This window comes from Thalassophryne amazonica, chromosome 17, assembly GCF_902500255.1.
Source record: "Thalassophryne amazonica chromosome 17, fThaAma1.1, whole genome shotgun sequence".
NCBI classification, from domain to species: domain Eukaryota; kingdom Metazoa; phylum Chordata; class Actinopteri; order Batrachoidiformes; family Batrachoididae; genus Thalassophryne; species Thalassophryne amazonica.
The window spans coordinates 30,627,798-30,648,455 of record NC_047119.1 but is presented as its reverse complement, the minus strand read 5'-3'; the positions used below and the strand labels follow the sequence as shown (position 1 = coordinate 30,648,455).

The 20,658-nt window shown below is 39.9% G+C and overlaps 1 protein-coding gene across 1 annotated transcript in view; it reads left to right on the top strand.

Moving 5' to 3' along the window:
- Positions 1-20,658, top strand: part of myo1hb (myosin IHb) — a 28,238-nt gene that overhangs the window by 6,960 nt on the left and 620 nt on the right. Inside the window, 28 exon segments of the mRNA XM_034192526.1 lie at positions 5,143-5,341; positions 5,425-5,505; positions 5,583-5,762; positions 5,841-5,939; positions 6,769-6,882; positions 6,968-7,039; positions 7,121-7,240; positions 8,566-8,633; positions 8,723-8,828; positions 8,921-9,001; positions 9,096-9,187; positions 9,280-9,374; positions 10,245-10,291; positions 10,390-10,470; positions 10,550-10,655; positions 10,735-10,852; positions 14,266-14,379; positions 14,470-14,546; positions 14,636-14,704; positions 14,799-14,883; positions 14,977-15,139; positions 16,675-16,758; positions 16,964-17,057; positions 18,245-18,300; positions 18,375-18,410; positions 18,412-18,511; positions 18,596-18,664; positions 20,550-20,649. Of these exon segments, the coding sequence (XP_034048417.1) occupies positions 5,143-5,341; positions 5,425-5,505; positions 5,583-5,762; positions 5,841-5,939; positions 6,769-6,882; positions 6,968-7,039; positions 7,121-7,240; positions 8,566-8,633; positions 8,723-8,828; positions 8,921-9,001; positions 9,096-9,187; positions 9,280-9,374; positions 10,245-10,291; positions 10,390-10,470; positions 10,550-10,655; positions 10,735-10,852; positions 14,266-14,379; positions 14,470-14,546; positions 14,636-14,704; positions 14,799-14,883; positions 14,977-15,139; positions 16,675-16,758; positions 16,964-17,057; positions 18,245-18,300; positions 18,375-18,410; positions 18,412-18,511; positions 18,596-18,664; positions 20,550-20,649 (2,706 nt within the window).

Sequence of the window (20,658 nt, the reverse complement as noted above, 5' to 3'; positions counted from 1 at the left end):
AGTACGAAAAACACAATAAAACACAATAAGACCATCCAAAATAGAATAAAAATAGACACAAAAGTGTCAAAGCAATTATGTGCAAAAAGCTGCCCTGAACAAGTATGTTTTTAACTTAGCTTTAAACAGAGGCAAGCTATTAATGGACCTCAGTTCAGGAGATAATGCATTCCACAACTTAGGACCTGCTACTGCAAAAGAACGGTCACCCCATTGTTTGGACCTGGACCTGGGAACCTCAAGAAAGTTTTGGTCAGCAGACCGAAGTGCTCTGACAGGGTTGTGTGTTTTTAACAGGTCACATAAATAAGAAGGTGCAATGCCATTTACAGCTTTAAAAACAAACATTAACAGTTTAAAATCAACTCTAAAACGGACTGGAAGCCAGTGCAGGGAGTAAAGTACAGGAGTGATGTGGCTGTGCTTCCTGGTATTGGTCAACAGGCGAGCAGCAGCATTCTGGACCAGTTGGAGTCGTTTTAGAGAGCCTTGATTGATACCAACATAAAGTGCATTGCAATAGTCAATCCGGGAGCTGATAAAAGCATGCATAGCCTTTTCAAGGTCCTTTTGGCTTAGAAAGGGTTTGACTTTTGCCAGGAGTCTCAGGTGGAAAAAACTGGCTCTTACCACACTGTCAATTTGTTTCTCAAATTTTAAACAGTCGTCAAACCGCACAGCAAGGTTCCTTACCACAGCCCTACGATAAGGAGCCAGGGAGCCAAGATCTGGATCAGAGTTAGTTTTAGCTCCAAACAGAATACACTCTGTTTTGGCTTCATTAAGGTGCAGAAAATTCTGAGCCAGCCAGTCCTTAATATCCTTAAAAAAGCTATGTATGGAGTCCAAAGCACTTGTATTATTAGGCACAACTGGCATATAAATCTGGAGGTCATCGGCATAAAAATGAAACTGAAGATTGTGTTTGGTGATGACTGAACTCAGTGGAAGCATGTACAAAGAGAACAAGAGTGGTCCGAGGATACTGCCAGTGGTCAGAGGAACTGTGGAGGAGGAGAAGTCATTAACCATCACCCTGAAGGTCCTGTTGGTCAAATAAGACTGAAACCAGTCCAAGACAGTCCCCCGGAGGCCAACCTCCATTTTGGTCTCACAGGACGGCTTTGAGATGGCGTTCAGACAGCTGTCGGTGGTTTTTCCATCGAGTGATTATCCGAGAAATTGTGGATGTGCCTGGACATGCCAGAACATGTCCTGGGAGGCTTCATCACGGCATTGCTTTACGCCATGCGGCACCGCAGCGACGCGCGGAATTCCTCCGCACGTCTGTCTCAATGTGCCGAAAAAGTGCTGATGTCCACGTCTTTTCACAATTCCTGTGCTAGCCAGATGACGTCCTGGATAAAACACAGCGTCCAGTTTGGAAATGAACGACACATTCCACTGTTACAGGAGTTGTTGTCATGGAAAGAGGAGCGGAGGCTTCGCGCGTTGCGGCGGTGCCGCATGGCATACAGCAACGCCGTGATGAAGCCTCACGGGACATGTTCTGGCATGTCCAGGCACATCCACAATTTCTCGGATAATCACTCGATGGAAAAACCACCGACAGCTGTCTGACCGCCATTTCAAAGCCGTCCTGTGAGACCAAAATGGAGGTGGTTTTGTCTCGCTCCAGTAGCGAATCCATCGTGACGCACGAAGCCTCCGCTCAACTTTCCATGACAAAATCTCTTGTTAAAAGTGAAATCTGCTGGAAAATGGTTGATGTCCAGCTCTTGTGATAACCAGAGAAATTGCACACGCTGGTCCCGGATCCATACAGCCATCCGTTTAGAAATGAAATGGTCGCTCAGCCTGTCGATGGCGGCTTCGGAGCGCGGCGCGCTCCACAGCCGCTGGGGGCCATCCTTAAAGTGACAGTAACACTCTGTAATCTCTTTGAAGCCCATAAAATTTTCACCAAAAACCATCTGAATTTCTCGAATGGTGTCCACTTTGATGTCCCTCACAGTTTCTGAAAACATTTTGATCAAGCAAAGCGGCAGTCTCTGAGCCATTCCTAAACAATGAAAAAAATGACGAGAGGGGTGGACCACTCCTCACTCAAAGCCTGCTCACAGGCGAATGACACAACCGACAGGTGTGAAAAAACTCACGCATGCACACGAAGGTTCAAGCTTGGCTGACGCAATCACACATGATTCAAATCCATATGGTTTTTGAAAAAAATAATAAGGTCAGATACTTTTCTAATAGACCTCGTACAACAATTAAAAAGAACAAAAGAGACCAAATGTAATCATCAAATGAAAAATCAACACCAAATACAAGCATATCATTCAAACCAACAATGTGCATAAAATTATGGAAAACTATAAGCCAGAGTTTATCGTAAACGAGGCAAAATATTAATGTTTCAGGAATTACAGCCATTTGTATGCATCGTCATTTAATTTTCAAAGGTCAGGGCTGTAGCATGGAAGCATCAACCACACCATGGATACACCCCAAGTCCTGGATGCCAACCACCCAGGCAGACAACTGGCCCATCTACACCTCTTGAAATTAACCATCTATCTACTGCAGCAGCAGCTGCCTCACACAGGTGCTTTTGATTTGATTTGATTTGATCATTTATTTAGTCCCCATGTGGGCAATTCAGGTGCAGTCAGCAGTAAAAATTGCATTCATAAAAACACATCATACAAGTTCATAAAAACACAGCAGAATAAATATACAAAACAAAAACCAAGAAGTAAGGTGCAAGTCAGTGTAGACTTAAGTGCAACAGTGAGTCCTTAGGTGTTATTTAGGAGAGCAATGGCTGTGGGAATAAAAGAGTTTTTTAGTCTGTTGGTTCTGCATCTGGGCATTACCAGGCGTCTGCCCGAGGGCAGAAACTTAAATTGTGAGTGCAGAGGGTGTGCCAAATCCGCCATAATTTTCCTGGCTTTTGACACAACCCTTGTTTTAAAAAGGTCCATGATGTCTGTGCACTGAGTTCCCATAATTTTTTCCACATTCCTTGACAATATTACAAAGACGGTTGCGATTCTTAAGGTTCAATAAGTTGAGCCAACACAGGAAAGAAAAGGTTAACACAGACTCCACAAAGCAACTGTAGAACATTGTCATGAAGACACCATCTACGTTGTAATTCCTAAGAATTCCTAAAAGAATATCATTTTAATTTCTGAAGATAAAACTGAAAGCAGAAAAATGGACAAACCTGACAAAGCATCTCAAGGAGGAAACAGCTTTTGGTGATGCTCATAGGTTCCAGACTTCCGACAGTCACTGAGTGCACAGGATTCCCATCCAAGTGTTAATAAAACTTTCTATATTTTAAATTATATTAATTTGTCCAAATAGTTATGGCCTCTGAAAATAGAGGGATAGCATATAAATGGTTGTATTTCCTAAATGGTTCATGCAAAAGTCGTTGTTTAACATATTAAATTAAAGTTGAAAGTCTACACTTCTGTCACATCCTGATTGTACAATAGTGTTCAGAATAATAGTAGTGCTATGTGACTAAAAGATTAATCCAGGTTTTGAGTATATTTGTTATTGTTACATGGGAAACAAGGTACCAGTAGATTCAGTAGATTCTCACAAATCCAACAAGACCAAGCATTCATGATATGCACACTCTTAACGCTATGAAATTAGGCTATTAGTTTAAAAAAAGTAGAAAAGGGGGTGTTCACAATAATAGTAGTGTGGCATTCAGTCAGTGAGTTCGTCAATTTTGTGGAACAAACAGGTGTGAATCAGGTGTCCCCTATGTAAGGATGAAGCCAGCACCTGTTGAACATGCTTTTCTCTTTGAAAGCCTGAGTAAAATGGGACGTTCAAGACATTGTTCAGAAGAACAGCGTAGTTTGATTAAAAAGTTGATTGTAGAGGGGAAAACCTATACGCAGGTACAAAAAATTATAGGCTGTTCATCTACAATGATCTCCAATGCTTTAAAATGGACAAAAAAAAAACAGAGACACGTGGAATAAAATGGAAAACAACCATCAAAATGGATAGAAGAATAACCAGAATGGCAAAGGCTCACCCACTGATCAGCTCCAGGATGATCAAAGACAGCCTGGAGTTACCTGTAAATGCTGTGACAGTTTGAAGACGCCTGTGTGAAGCTAATTTATTTGCAAGAATCCCCCGCAAAGCCCCTCTGTTAAATAAAAGACATGTGCAGAAGAAGTTACAATTTGCCAAAGAACACATCAACTGGCCTAAAGAGAAATGGAGGAATATTTTGTGGACTGATGAGAGTAAAATTGTTCTTTTTGGGTCCAAGGGCCGCAGACAGTTTGTGAGACGACCCCAAACTCTGAATTCAAGCCACAGTTCACAGTGAAGACAGTGAAGCATGGTGGTGCAAGCATCATGATATGGGCATGTTTCTCCTACTATGGTGTTGGGCCTATATATCGCATACCAGGTATCATGGATCAGTTTGGATATGTCAAAATACTTGAAGAGGTCATGTTGCCTTATGCTGAAGAGGACATGCCCTTGAAATGGGTGTTTCAACAAGACAATGACCCAAAGCACACTAGTAAACATGCAAAATCTTGGTTCCAAACCAACAAAATTAATGCCTCGAAGATGTGAAGAAATCATGAAAAACTGTGGTTATACAACTAAATACTAGTTTAGTGATTCACAGGATTGCTAAAAAAGCAGTTTGAACATAATAGTTTTGAGTTTGTAGCATCAACAGCAGATGCTACTATTATTGTGAACACCCCCCCCCCTTTTTTTTTTTTTTTTTTTTTTTTTACTAATAGCCCAATTTCATAGCCTTAAGAGTGTGCATATCATGAATGCTTGGTCTTGTTGGATTTGTGAGAATCTACTGAATCTACTGGTACCTTGTTTCCCATGTAACAATAAGAAATATACTCAAAACCTGGATTAATCTTTTTAGTCACATAGCACTACTATTATTCTGAACAGTACTGTATTTTTTTTAGCTCCTCTGTGGTGGTATAAGAAAAGCAAAATTGCAAAAATAGTGTCACTGTCAAAATACTTGTGGACCCAAGTGTATGGAGAAAACAGGAGTGGATTTACAACAGTGTGGATCCAAAAAGTGTTCAAGTCAGATGGCTGACTGGAAAATGAATGTATTAAAATGAACCCATGATTGTACTGTGCTTTCAGTTACGCACTTGCAGACAACGTCTTCCGCACGATGCTGTCTGAAATGAACAACCACTTCATCCTGATCTCAGGAGAGAGCGGGGCCGGGAAGACCGAGGCATCCAAGAAAATTCTCCAGTTCTATGCCGTGAGCTGTCCCAGTACCAAACTACTGAACAACATCCGAGACCGACTTCTTCACTCCAACCCGGTGCTTGAGGTCAGTGTCATTAAAGTGGATCCAGTGAGCCATCTCACATGCACTTGCAACCAGCTGAGTTACGTCACTGTTCAATCTGACAGGCTTTCGGAAATGCCAAAACTCTGAAGAATGACAACTCAAGCCGCTTTGGGAAATACATGGACATCCAGTTTGACCACCAGGTGGAGCGTCAAATTACCAAAGCTTGTCATCAAGGGTCACACAGCAACCCAGTCTCACACCAAATGTTCTCATTCAGGGTGGGGCGGTTGGTGGGAACATCCTTAGTTACCTGCTGGAGAAATCTCGTGTTGTGCACCAGAACCACGGAGAAAGGAACTTCCACATCTTTTACCAGCTGGTGGAGGGAGGAGAAGAAGATCTGCTCCGCTGGCTCGGCCTGGAGAGAAACTGCCAGTGCTACAGCTACCTGGTGCAGGTCAGCAAAAATCAAAGAACACATGTATGTGGTACATCATAAAGCAGTAATGACAGATTTGCTTTATCTCTCCTCCAGGGGGGTTGTGTCAAAGTCAGCTCGATCAGTGATGAAAGTAACTGGAAGACTGTCCGGAAAGCCCTCACTGTCATTGAATTCAGTGAGTGTGACACAGAGGTACCTTTTTTCTTTTTTCTTTCTTTTTTTTTTGCACATTGCAAAAGTATTTCTTGAGCAGTTACACCAAACAGCCATTACACTGAACTTAACCATTAGTGTTTTTTAACTATATATTTTGAAAAATAATAAAATAAAGGAATTGTTGAAAGCACTGTGCATATTTGGATAGGATATCAGACTTGCACCAGACTTCAGGATGTAAACAAAGCTTCCCTCCTCAGCCACTCCTCTTCAACCCCCACCCCGACCCCTACACACATCCACAGCATCAAGCACAAGGAACAGCAGAACTATTTCAACAGCTCTGTATGTGAGAAAAAACCTTGCCCAGAGGCATTTTTTAGCCTTTGTGATTTTTTTTTTTTTTGTTTTGTTTTTTTTGGCATATTTCTGGAAAGTCGCTGTCATGTTGGAAAAAAATTGAACAGCTACATAGGTACTAGTAAGTACTGCTGCCTCTTTATGAACATGCACACACTGAAATCTCATGCACTAAGTGTGCATGCATGACCAGACTAAGAATGTAAAGATGGGACAGAAAAGCTCAGAGCACAGAGGGAGTATTGCTTCATTCTCTCCATAGGATGCCATTAAGCCACCAATTATTTACATAGAAAATAGTTGTCAGCTGCTACATTAATGTGTAACATGCCATTCACAGCACCTTCAAGGACTGCAATGTCAACCACCAGTGCAGTATATGTAGTGCTGACAGGGTGGAGCCAGGTCTCATCAGCATTTTTGCTTATGTTTAGGTTCTTTGCAAATCAGGAGAGTGATCAGTTTTGCTGATGACAGTGAGGTTTTTCTCTCTGTTTTCATGCAGAACCTTTTTGGGATTATTGCTAGTGTGCTCCACTTGGGAAATATCAAGTTTGAGGCAGACGCTCGAGGATATGCCACTCTCAGCAACACTCAAGAGATGTACTGGCTGTCAAAGGTGAGACCCCATCACACCTGTTGGACTTTAGAATGGAGAACAAGAAAAGATCTGGTGTCACATGTCTGGTTTTTCTGCTGTGTAGTTGCTGGGCATTCCGTCTCAGGTCCTACAACAAGGCTTAACTCACAAGAAGATTGAAACCAAAGAAGATGAGGTAACCTTTGTGTAACTCTTACATCTTTTACCTATTTGCAGTGATAAATTTTTTATCAGTAGCCTCACTCTGATGTTAAAGGTGTTCAGTCCCTTCTCAGTGGACCATGCTGTGTATGCCAGGGATGCACTTGCCAAGGCCATCTATGGCAGGACTTTCAACTGGCTGGTTAATAAGATAAATGAATCAATAGCTAACAAGGTGAGTAAACTGTAAAGTTTTATAAAATAATAACTCCTTTTTAGCCAGACTTGTCTCCTCAAGCTTCACAAAATCTTGTGAAATAGTTTATAAACTGGCGGCCCAAGGGCTGCATAAGGTCTGTTAGTCAGTCATGTACGGCCATGGCATATCTTAGCATGCTAAGTTTCCTGTTTATGCGAAATGAGAAAAGGCGTGCATTTATCCAAGACAATAACTTTTTTCTTATTCCATTTTATTTGCACATTTTTACTGTGAATGATTCAGTGTTTAGTGTATATTTATACATGTCATATAGAGAGAGTGCAACTCAAACCGAAGTCAAATTCCTTGTATTATTCCGGATAGTTGGCGAATAAAAGCTATTCTGATTCTGAATGAATGGTTCCAAAGATTTTGTTCTTTGGTGTTCCCCAGTTTGTATAATAATGCTGAGCTGACCCAAGCTCTGTAAAATTTACTCTGCTGGGATAACATTTGGTCCTAGTCCAAATAGAGATAAATATACTCTATCATAGTGCTAAATCAACTTTTACTGGAGTACAAACACTTGATTTGAGAAGATGGTAGAGATGATTTTACTCTATAATACAGTGTATTTTACTCTATTTAGACTGGGACCAAATGTCATCCTGGCAGAGTATATTTTACTCAGCAAAATTTACTGTGTACGCATGCACATACATACCTGATAAAATAATAAAAATAAATTCACTTGTACATTTTAAATATTTCAATAAATTAATGTATTAATGAAATTATTAATTTATTTGTTAATTTTATTTATTTATTTTAACAAAAATGTATTTTAATGATAGATTTCCCATTTTTTGTTTTGATTCACCCAATGAAAATTTTTAAAAATCATTTTATCTAATATCAAATTATGTTCATTGTCTAGTAAGTGTTATTTTGAGTTTATTTACTGTTTAATTTCACTGTTAAATCTGCATGCACACTTTTTTTTCCAGTTTCTGTTACGGTAAAGCACTATGTTGCACCGATAGAGCTGCCTATTATGTTGCTATTACATGAAGTGCCACCGTGATTTATAAGCTGAATTGTTTTGGATTTTCTGGCGGGGGTGGGGAGTCGAGGGAAGGTAAGGGCAGGGGCTGACTCAGACAGCATATCGAGTTTTGTTTAAGTTAAGTAATTATAAAATTCATGAATTTCTAAAATAAGATAAAATGAGACCAAACTTGTAGCGGGTGCCTTTAATGAAGATCTGTGCTTGATGAAATGGGTTTGGCTGCAGAATAATGCTAAGTTTTTCCATCAACAGCTAAGAATCAGGAAAAAAAAATTCTCTAAAATGTGTGCAGGATTCATCCAGGAAGACAGTGATCGGCCTGTTGGACATCTACGGGTTTGAGGTTTTCAGCGTGAACAGGTGAGATCTCTTCCTGGCAAGACCATTCCTCAACATCAAAAGCGTAACGTGAAGTATGAGACACTGAAGGCGCCTGCAATTAATTTCAGTTTTGAGCAGTTTTGCATCAACTATTGCAATGAGAAGCTGCAGCAGCTCTTCATCCAGCTTACCCTCAAGTCAGAGCAGGAGGAGTACCAGCTGGAAGGGATTGAAGTAATACTTATATCAGTACAATCCAAAAGTTTTATCATGTAAATCCAATCAATCAATAAATTAATGCACATCTGTGTTGCTTTTGTGGTCAGTGGGAACCAGTGCCATATTTCAACAACAAGATCATCTGTGACCTTGTGGAGGAGAAACACAGAGGAATCATTGCTTTACTGGTAAAATCCTCATTAATCATTAAAACATGAATAAATAAAAACGCTCACTAAGGCTAATTAAAACAAAAAAGAACGTTCCATGCCTCTCCCATAGGATGAGGAATGTTTACGACCTGGAGAAGCTACAGATGTCACATTCCTGGAAAAGATGGAAGAAAAAATCGGTGGTCACCCTCATTTTGTCACGTCAGTTCTAAAATCTGCTTTTAAAGAGAATGCGTTGTTTGTATGAGCTTGAGGATGATAACGGAACATTACACCACACTAACTCTCTGCAGACACAAGCTTGCAGATCAGAAGACAAGAAAAACCCTACAAAGAGGAGATTTCCGCCTCTTGCACTATGCCGGGGAGGTGACGTACTGTGTGGTCGGTGAGATGTTAATTCAATATTGATGCTTCATTTTTACTAGAGGTTGAGCTTTTTTTGTTTAATTTTTTTAGAACAACAAAAAGCAAAACAAAAATTCAGGCTTTGAATATTAAAATTTTAAAAATTCTGCCCTTTAAACTCACTGTGAAAAGTACTTTCTACATCATGAATTAAAAGAAATAAAAATCTAAAAGCCAAAACGATGGTGTGAATAAGTAAGTGCCCCCTTTAGTATAACACATACGAACCATCACTTTTACATCCAATCTTATTCTGACAGGTCAAGGGATGGATACATGAACAATTCCAAGACACGGAATATGTTTTGGAGTTTATTTACGTAGAAATACAAACAGTATGACACTCTATGGTAAATCTATGTGGAGTAGACAATTCTCAAAAACTAAGGGACTTTACAAGAAGGAGATGAGTGAGGAAAGACACCAAGACAACCCTGAGCAAGTCATAGACTTCTGTGGCTGCAACTGGAGAAATTCCGCATTGTGCAAGTTTTGAATTTTGTATCACCAGTTTATACAGCTTCATGATGAAGTGGTACAGAGAAGGATTAAAAAAAAAAGAAAAAAGCAAGAAAGAAAACTTGAAAGTTCAGCTACAATTTGCAGCACATTAGAGATGTAAGCCTAGATTTGATCTGTTTTGTTGGATGAAAATCCTTCTCTGCTCCATGTCACTATGAAGCTCTGAGTATTGATGCAAAATTCAAAACAATGAATGTTATGGGGCTGAAAAAGAGAGTTTTTGGTGAATTTTTTTTATTTATGTATTTATTATTTTATTAAATACATAAATACATTAATAATAAATAAGTCTGACAATAATACTGTCCTGTTTTTTCTTTTTTGTAAGGGTTTTTGGATAAAAACAATGATCTCTTGTATCGGAATGGGAAAGAGGTATTTTTATTTTTGCTAAGCATAACATTTATAAAATGTATAAAATGGTTTTAATTCGCTGCATTAGATCACTCCTGCATTCTCCTCTTCTCTGTAAGGTCATGCGACAGTCCAAAAATGTAATCATCAAACATTGTTTCCCTCCAATGGAACCAGACAGCAAGAAGAGACCTGAAACTGTAAGAGTTCATCTTCTGTAAAGTTCATCTTCAGTGCTGACATCAGTCACAGGTTTGCTGCTGTGCTGTGACTCCTCAGGTGGTGACTCAATTTAAGAGCAGCCTGGTCGGTCTGACCGAGATCTTAATGTCCAAAGAACCCTGGTACGTCCGCTGCATCAAACCTAATGAAGCCAAGCAGCCAGGTGAGGTCATGTCAGGGCTCGAACTCAGCTCAAACACTGAGGTCAGTGGACTTTGGAAAACGTGTGGTGTCTCCTGCAGGATGTTTTCAAGACGTGCTGGTGAGACATCAGGTGAAGTATCTGGGGCTGATGGAGCACCTGAGGGTCAGACGAGCCGGTTTTGCTTACCGCCGCAAATATGAGATCTTCCTTCAGAGGTGTTTAAGGGTGACGATTCTGTCACTGGTATTGGTTTCTGTGCGTTGTTTGAGACTAGTGCAGTGCCCATAGGACGTACACTTATAGAAAAGTGGAGCTTTGTTGACGATTTTTGTCGAAGCTGGCGTGTGAGAACATTCCGCCTTGTGATAATAAAGCAAGAAGCATCTGTGTGTCTGTGGCTCGTATATCTCTGAGTGTTTGTGTATTATTTATTTCTTTAATTAATTTCTTCCGTCTCTCCCCTGTGAACGTGTTAGCGATAGGCATCTGCTTAAGGCAGAGAGTGACTCATCTTTGTCGACGATCTTTGTTGAACTGGTGCATGAGAACGTTCAACTCATACTCTCACGAGCGCCACTAGCTTAGTTTATACTAAGCTTAAAAGTGGATGCTCTCGTTTTGGCCGAATGTCTAGCCAGTGTCTGGATATTCTGTGTTAGTACGCGACCACGACCAACGTGCTTGACGAATTCCTGAGCAAAAAGTAGTTCCCAGATAATTGGGATATTTGGCACAAGAACTTGTGATTCTCATGTGTTTTTATGCCTAAATGATCATAAGTCAATACTCACACTCATCCAGCAGCATCTTCTCATGTCCGCAAATTCAGCGCCATTTTGCAAACAACCAGAAACTGGGTCAGGTGAAAGTAGACAGGTGAGCTCAATCTGTAGGCGCGAGCTATCCCACAATGCCAAAATAGCAGTGATGTCGCTCCAACGAGAGCGGCACACTGAGCAGGGTGCGCTCCACCTTGTGCCAATAACGATGATGACTTCAAAATAAAGGTTCTGAAAATGAATCCTAAAAATTTTCATAATAAAGTATGCACACCACAGAATGGCACCACATCATGCCATACGCAAGCCATATCTGAAAGCTGAGGCTGATCTGACAAATGGTCAGAAAGATGTGCGAGCTACATAAACACACACAGACATATCTTGCTTTATAGGTAGATACAGGTGAAAATGTGCTGTCTGTCAACACTGAGGGAGGTAAACTTGGATTCTACGTTGGTCCACACACCACTCTTCCACCAAATTTTAAGAAAAACGGTCTGTCAGTCTTGAAGCCAACTGGTATCTCAGTGAGATAGGAGTTAAGGGCCTTTCACACTGAACGCATCAGACGCGTCAGAAGCGTCAAAAAGCGGTCTAAAAAGCATTATTTTCATCAGAAGCGTCGCGTCAAAAGCCGAGCTAAACTGACGCTTCTGACGGGAGCGCGCATTGCTGCTTGTCAGCAGGCTGACGCGGTCAAAGTTCAATCCACCCCAACTTTCGACACTCTGAGCTGTGACGTACCTTCGCGTTGTCCAATAGGAACGATGCGTCGGGCCAAAACACGGAAGACAAGTGGCAGAAACCACTGATCTCTATAAAATTAATTGGTGAGGACTGCTCATTTATAGAGCAGTTTTCTGAAGAAAAATCATTGGAAATGTTTTTTGTTGTTGTTTGTTACCTCAAAATTTCTGATTACTGTTAAAAAAAAGTTTAGAACACTAATTAAAATAGCTAAATAAATCAATCAATGGTTCTTTAGAAACCTTTCATCTGTAAATTAAAACCACCTGTTATTTCAGATTAGATAATTTCTTAACATAAGGAACCTTGGACATTTATTTTTAGACAAATAAAATAACATGGAAACTTGTACATTTTTAAGAGTCTGGTAGATTATTTATATCTCATTTCAATCAGAAAAACAAACACTAAATACATACAAATGTTTATTATAAATGCAACAGGAAATAATTTAACAATGACTGCAGTGTGATTGTAAAGTAGGATTTCTGTGACATAAACCTAATGATGAATTTATATATATATATATATATATATATATATATATATATATATATATATATATATATATATATATATAGTAATTTAAACTTGTAATTTCATCAAAATATGTAATTGCCTTTAATGTTGTTATCAGGACAGAGTAATTACTAAAATATGAATTTGAGCACAATAAGTGGAGAGCTTCTGCCTGTGTCTTATGACTTTGAGTTCGTGGACATTTTTAATGATCCGTTCATTTATTGTTAAAATATAAAATGAAACAGCTTTTTAAAAAATAATAAAATAGTTGCTGTTCAAAGAGCCTTTTATTTAGAAGCAGATGATGTTATGCTGGATTCTCGGGACTAGATGAAGGTCTCTTCTGCAGCTTTGAGCTCTGGTGGTGTTGCTGAAGCCACTTTTGTCCTATTTTGAAGAGCAGAGATGTTTTCTTTCGACTGGACTTCGTGGTGTTCAGCTCATCAATTGAAGTTTGTTTGTCTGCACAGCAAATGTTCCTGATTGGGACAAATAAATTTTTTTTAAATATAAAGAAACACTAAACAGTTTATATATATAAAAAAAAAAGGGGGGGGGGGGGGGGGGGGGAACGGCAAAAACAATGGAAAAATGCCCGAAAAAATAAGTTATTTAAAGTTGAGCCTTTGTGGTGTCTGAAAAAAGCTGTAGCTTTATTTGGTAAAAATAAAAAAAGACTAAACCATTTAGAAATTAAAGCGTTCAATCAGATCAACTGTACTAAAAAGCTAAGCTAACGTTAGCCAATCATTAAACCTTCACAGCAGTGCAGAAACGTCACGTTTTACTTTTATTTTATCCTCACCTCGATAAAGCTGCAGAACTAACCTCCGTTGGGCAAACTGGGACTTTGCATATATCCCAAAAGTGTGAGATTTCAGACTGAGTGGATTTGCTCCATCCCCCCGGCTGCCTGCCTCGGTCTGCCCAGGAATGATGCCTGAAGGCCGGCTTCTCCATGCGGGTCGGCCCGCTGTCACGGTTCGATCGATATCCCACCAAGTTGTCAGTCCTCCTTCAGTTGACGTCACTCCAAAAAGTAGCTGAAAAAAGCTTCTCCCAGCAGGGTAATGGGAGAATCGTTCTACCGCTGTTTTTTAAAGCTTTTTTGTGGTTCAGGTGACGCAAATTCAAGATGGCAATCGCTGAACTTTTTTCAGGGTGTGAAACAGCCAGAGTGTGATGTGGCCACAATCTCTGCCCCCTTGCTGCTTCCGAAGCGACGCGTCTGACGTCACGACGCATTGGAACGCATAGGCCTGACGCGCTAGGGGGCGTTAAAGCATCGCGTTGAAGCTTGCAGTGTGAAAGGCCCTTTAGACTACCAATATGTACATGTGGTTTGATTCCTTCATCTGCATTGTCCCAGCTGTAAATGGGTACTGGCCTTTGTTAAGGACGTAACCTTTAAAAGATGGGCAGACTGACCACTTCACACCACAGCACCAGTTTGCCTATATCGGACCTAATTCTTTCTCCTTCTATGGCCACATCCTTTACTGCTCAATCAAGACTCTTCTTCAACAAGTCAGATTCAACAACTTGCAATTTTCATTTTAACTGCCTTCTGTTCTCAGGTATAAAGCTCTATGTCCAGAAACCTGGCCCAGCTGGAAGGGCACACCGGCAGAAGGTGTCCAGCTCCTGATCAAACATCTGGGCTATAAATCTGATGCGTACAAAATGGGCAGGTATGCAGATATTAGCGCTAAACGCTGTTTATCACACCTGTTGATTCACTTGGAAACAAACACAGGAAGTTCCCTTTTCTCTTCCTCAAGGACAAAAATTTTCATCCGACACCCTCAAACTCTCTTCTCAATAGAAGATGCCTTTCAAATCTGCAAACACAAGCTAGGTGAGATATATAGTTTGACCTGCGGGTTTAGCTTTTGCACCGTCTTTAACCGACCATGAGGTTGGACTCATTTGTGGTCGTTGTTGCAGCAACGAGGATTCAGGCCAAATATAAAGGCTATAGGGTGAAAGAAGACTACTTGAAGCAGAGAGAAGCTGGTAAGGACAAATGAGTGGTTCACTCTTAAGTGAACTACTGGTCCATACTTTATTTATTATTCAAAATTAAGATGTTGCTTTTTTATATAAACAGCAACTAAGATTGAGAACTGCTGGCGAGGTTTGATGGCGAGAAAGGAGCGCCAAAGGAGAGCATGGGCTGTTCAAGTCATCAAGAGGTGAGATGACAAAAGAGTCAGATGGTTCCTTTGGATGTGTAGCACGACAGTAATGATCTCTTAGTTTATCTGCTTGCTGTTGACCTTCTTTAGGTTCATTAAAGGTTTCATGACCAGAAATCAGCCAACCAATGTTCACAACAGTGAGTACCTGGCATATGTGAGGCTTAATTATCTCACCCGGCTAAAAGAAAACCTCCCCAAATCCGTTCTGGAGAAAGACTTGTGGCTGTCTCCTCCACCTATAATGCAGGAGGTAGGTGTTGCATTATTTACTCAGGAATATCAGGTTTTCTGAGAAAGCATTCTGGAATTTACTGGATTTACTGGGTGAGGGTGAACAGCTATAGTGTTACATCAGTGTTGCATGTTTGGCTAATCAGACTGGCTAATGGTAAACTAGTCTTGATCATCTTGATGGTCTAGCCACTCCACACTCTAAAAAGAAGATCGCGATCCAATCATAATTAATGACTGCAAGTGGCGACACAAAAATTGAATGTTGAATCTAAACATCATGTGCTGTTTGGCTGAACACTTTAACGGCACACACAAGCAAGGCAATGTTGGAGGAGAAAATTATTTTGTGCATCTATATTAGGGCCCCTTCACACATAACACGAAAGATGCAGAAACCGGAAGAAAATCCGCGAACCAAAAGTGAAATGGGGAACCACAAAAGATTCCACCTGCTGTCGGGAGGGACACATGGTCAGACAGGCGTGCATGATACACTGGCGATGGTTTTGTGCAGTACGAGCAGCTGGAACGTGTAGCACCACATCGTGCCTCTGCTCTGGAGAAAAAAACAAAAACACATACAGTATAAAAAAACACCAAAATTTATTGAATCCCTATTATCACGCAGACAATACAAATAAGAAGTGTCTGTTCCTCTGTAGATGACCCATGGTCATAGACGTACAGTCATGACATGAATGAAGCAGTGCACTTTTATTATGTCCACATCTGCTGGCCCGGCATGTCCAGCCAGCCCAGCGGGTGTGTCCTGTGAGCGGCACGCTGCAGGACAGACACCGCGTCATGTGGAACAGACTGCTGGAACTGCTGCGTGTTCACATGATCTGACAGTCCATTTCACCTGGGACAGCCTGTCAATGGGCACGCTGTGCACTCGCTTGCTGCAGCCTGTCGCAAAAGCGATATATGTTTTTATGTATTTCCATGTGAGGACAGCAAGCAGACACACGTGTGTCATAGTGGACAGTTGTAAGGTCATGTGCTTCAAAACACGGTACGTGTTCTCCAGCTGTAACGTCCAGGCCCAGAGATCTCAACAGCCTCTGCTGTAGGCGGCCACGCCCCCTGTCCGTTCAGTGCACAGACCAATGTGTCAACAAGCTAATATGGGTCACTAACAGCCCTAAAAACACTTAGAAGCTTTGTCTTTCTTACAAGTAATATGGAAGTATCGTGCTCAAAGGATGTGCCTAATGACCTCATGAAGCATACAAAGTCCCGATATGGACTTCCGGGACATACAGGCAATTCAATGGTAATCAAATCATCATGACAACAAAATCTGGCCATATTTTAACTTAACATTAAAAATTTGCTCTTACAGTAATATATATATATTTTTTTACCATAGAATTACCCATATTTTTCAGAAGCTGTTTCTAGCCAAAATGTTTCGAAAAATGAGGGAGTTTTTTTTTTTTTTAACCATGAAATCCGGTAGACTGTTAGGTTTACAATATAATATGGGTATATATTACAATATAACAGCATCCGATCCAACTGCTGACATAAAAAGGAACTTTGTTTTAGGTGTCCCAGCTGTTGAAGAAGCTCTATGTTCGCCTCATGGTACGAAAGTATGTTCACAGTATTACTCCGCACAGGAAAACTCAGGTAAAGTACAATGTATTTCACAACAAATACTGTAACATTAGAAACACAACTTTAATAACAGCAAAATATGTGAAACATTATCTACATTTCAAATAGTTTTTCCTCTGTCTGCATCTGCCCATGGCCATTTTTAAAATTATTAATTTGTACAGAGTTTGTCTGAAGGAATAAATATCTATCTTTCTGTTTACTTCTTTTGTTTCAGCTTATGATGAAAGCACTGACCAGCTTCTATGTTCAAAGGCAAAAAAGAAAACTATGCATGCAGTGTCGCAGACCCTTCCTGGACACCAGAATAGGCAAGACAGCAGAATTATTTTCTGCTACATGTATATTTATAGACACCTGTGTGCTTGTATATGTATATGATGCATTAAATATATAGATTTAATGCATCATACAAGCATTAAGATTATGAAACCTGATAAATATTCATAAATAAATGAAATGCTGATGAATTTTAACTGTAATGATAATATAAAACTGGGTTATTGTATGTCATTTTTCAGTACATAAGTCACCATCAGAGTATAAGTTTGCAGGACTTATACAGAAAATGTGACTTAAAGTACAAGTAATTGTGTTTTACAATAATTTTAAATTGCCTGATCATTTGCAACTGTGTTGTGTGGTATGCTACGGCCAGTACAGTTACAAAGAAATGATTATATTATGGAATAAAAATATAGCTTACATATTCACTTTTGTTGTGAACTGATTTGTGTTGACTTGTCAATAAACTATAATACCAAGGGCCCTGTGGGTTAATGGCTCAATTAAACCCAAGGCAAAATGGCCATTTTCGGCATAAAATTGGCCACGACTTCCAAAGGGAACTAATCTATGCAAATAATTCTGGAACAGGAATAATGTCAATGACCAATACTCTGCCCTTGTTACATTAAAAGAAAAGTTATCAGATAATTTTTGAGAAAATTGAGTCCAAATGCCCAAATTGGCTGGTTTTAGCATAAAAATGCCCACCATTTCCAAACAAATGAATCTATGACTATAATTTTTGGATGTGAAATATGCCAATGAACCATATTGCACCCTTGACAAATTAGAAAAACAGTTAGACAGTTTTTTTGTGAAAATTACCTTTAAGTGCTCAAAATGGCTATTTTCTGCATAAAAATGCCCGCCATTTCCAAATGAATGACTTTACGAATATGATTTTTAGACTGGAACAATGTCAGTGACCCATATTACACCCTTGCTAAATTAGACAAAAGGGTTTTTTTGCAATAAATGGATGACAACGGACCCTGCTCCATGATATAGTAATCTGGGATGCTTAAAACCTTTGCACACACACATATACGATATAAAGTGGTTGAGAAGACTGCCGATTGACATTGATGGTGGTACTTTGCCTTATAGTAAATAAAGTTGTTCAAATATGTTTCTGTACTTTAAAATCCAGGTATAAGTACTGAGACATTACTGTTGCACTGCATTGAAGACTTTCTGTCATTTCATAAAGGTGAGGAAGACATAAATGTCAAAGTGCTTCAGATGATTCGACAGAGACACATCAAGGTACAGACTGTCTTTTGTTCTCAGTTGTATCTTCATCTTTCTGTCCACACTGACCCCACGAATCGCTTTCACAGTACAGTGTCCCGGTGGTGAAGTACGACCGAAATGGTTTTCAGACCACGTCTTAGGCAACTGGTCTTCACCCAGGAAGCAGCTTATCTGATCGAAGAGGCCAAGATCAAGCAGCGTATCGAATACAGCTTCTTAAAAGGTAACAAGAAAGCAGAAACGGAAACATTTACACATTTAACTATTATTTGGGAATTAGTGTTTTACTTTGTTTATTCATTTGCAGGTGTATCAGTGAGTCACCTGAGTGACAACGTCTTGATCCTTCATGTTGTGTGTAATGACATCAAGCAAAGGTAAACTTATCAATGGTGTCCGTTTGCAGTCAGAGCTATTCCCGATTTGTACATATACTAACTGACTAGTTTGACTAACTAGTCCCTTTTGATATTTAACCATTTATGTCATAAAAACAGTTTTCTTCAGCTCCATTCTAATTCTGTTCTTTAATTCACATGAACAATTTATAATCTTAAATCAAGAATATGGCCATTAGGTTTTTCTGCAAACAATTTAGTATGTGGATTAAATACAACAACAAGACCCCATGGTACCTTAGGAAACTGAGTTTTCAGCATTCTGTTCAAGAGTTAAACCACACTGCAAAGCTACATATGCTCATGTTGGCATCATAGAAACACAGTAGACCTCCAATTTTAAGTAACAGTACAAAAAAGAAGACATAAAATAGAAATTGGAAAGACAGCGATGGAAGCAACTAATAACATAAATCACCGTGTTGGGAACAATGCCGGATAAATTTAGAACAAATTTCACATGCAGGTTTTGCTGGATATCTGCTGGACAGGTAAAATGACACTCGTGCAGATCTGCTGTATCAGTTGTCAGTACTCACGTTAATTACGGTACAACATTTTACTCGTTTGCCAAAATGAGTCAGTGGGTAGACTCACATTTGATCATAGCTTTATTTGATAGATTTTTCCCTACTTGTAAATCCGAAATTCAGATTTCTCACTTCCAGCAAACTTAAGGTGAACTTTGCATGTGTTCATTCCTCCTTCATTTGTTCTGCGAAGTTTCATGGGAGCAAGCTTCCTACATTGGCCGATGGATTCCCCCCACCCAACACACACACCACACCACACCACGTAAAACAAATACTTTGCCAGCAGTAAAATTAGCTGTCATTTTGTGGTATGCCACAGAAATAAAGCTGCTGTACTAAAACACCTTCAACACAAAGAACATTTTTTGCTGTTTTAATTTTTTTAATTTATTTATTTATTTATTTATTTATTTTTAGGGGTGGTGGACAAGTGGTTAATGCGCTTGGTTTCAGTGCAGAAGGTTCCAGGTTCAAATCCCACCCCTGCCACATTTCTCCATGTAATGTGGAGTTGCGTCAGGAAGGGCATCCGGCGTAAAACCTGTGCCAATTCAACATGCAGATTTGCTGTGGTGACCCTGAGTGAAAACAAGGGAGCAGCCGAAGGGACTTACTTTACTTTTTTTTTTTTAATTTTTAAATTATTGAAAAAAATCAAAAGGGATTACACCTTTCGATAATTTACATTGTACAACACTACTGTCAGGTCCCACCTTCTTTGTCTGCCCTGTTGTTGTTGTTTTCAGCCAATATCTTGTATCAATAATAACAAGTGAGTATTGATGACATTTTATCATTATCGATGACATTATGGATCCTGATTATCAATCACATTCTTCATTGATTCCTGTATCGATCTCTGACCAATTTTCTAAGTGAAAAAATGTTGATCTACACAGATTTTCAATGTCAATGCTGCCGTTGTTGCCAGATACAGTTTGGCATCATTACGTCTTGTCCGATTTAATGTTTTTGTAAAAACATGGCAGCATAACATCCAATGCAAACAATTCCAGTGGATTGCAATATTTGGAACCAGTTCTCGGCTGGAATGGGTTTTCGATTCCCATTGTTGTCCCTCATGTGCCACGCGGCCTTCTCCCAGATTTAAGACAGCACGGTGTGGGTGGGCCTAGTCCATCTTGCACACCAACTTACAAGGCAAACAGACTCTCATCATGTGCAACAGCGTGAGTAGTGTTGACTGTGACGTGTGCTCAGAGTGCTTTGAATACAGCAACTTGTACAAAATGTTCATAACTCTCCTGGAGCCACACCTACTAATCCAGTGTCATGTCGTTTGACTCTTCAGATCTTGGCTTTTTGTTTCAGGGTGATCTGGTCCTGCAGTGCGACTACTTGTTTGAGGCCTTGACCAAATTGAGTGTGATCGCCAGCAAGCAGAGCTGCATTCAAGTGGTGCAGGGCAGGTACCAAGC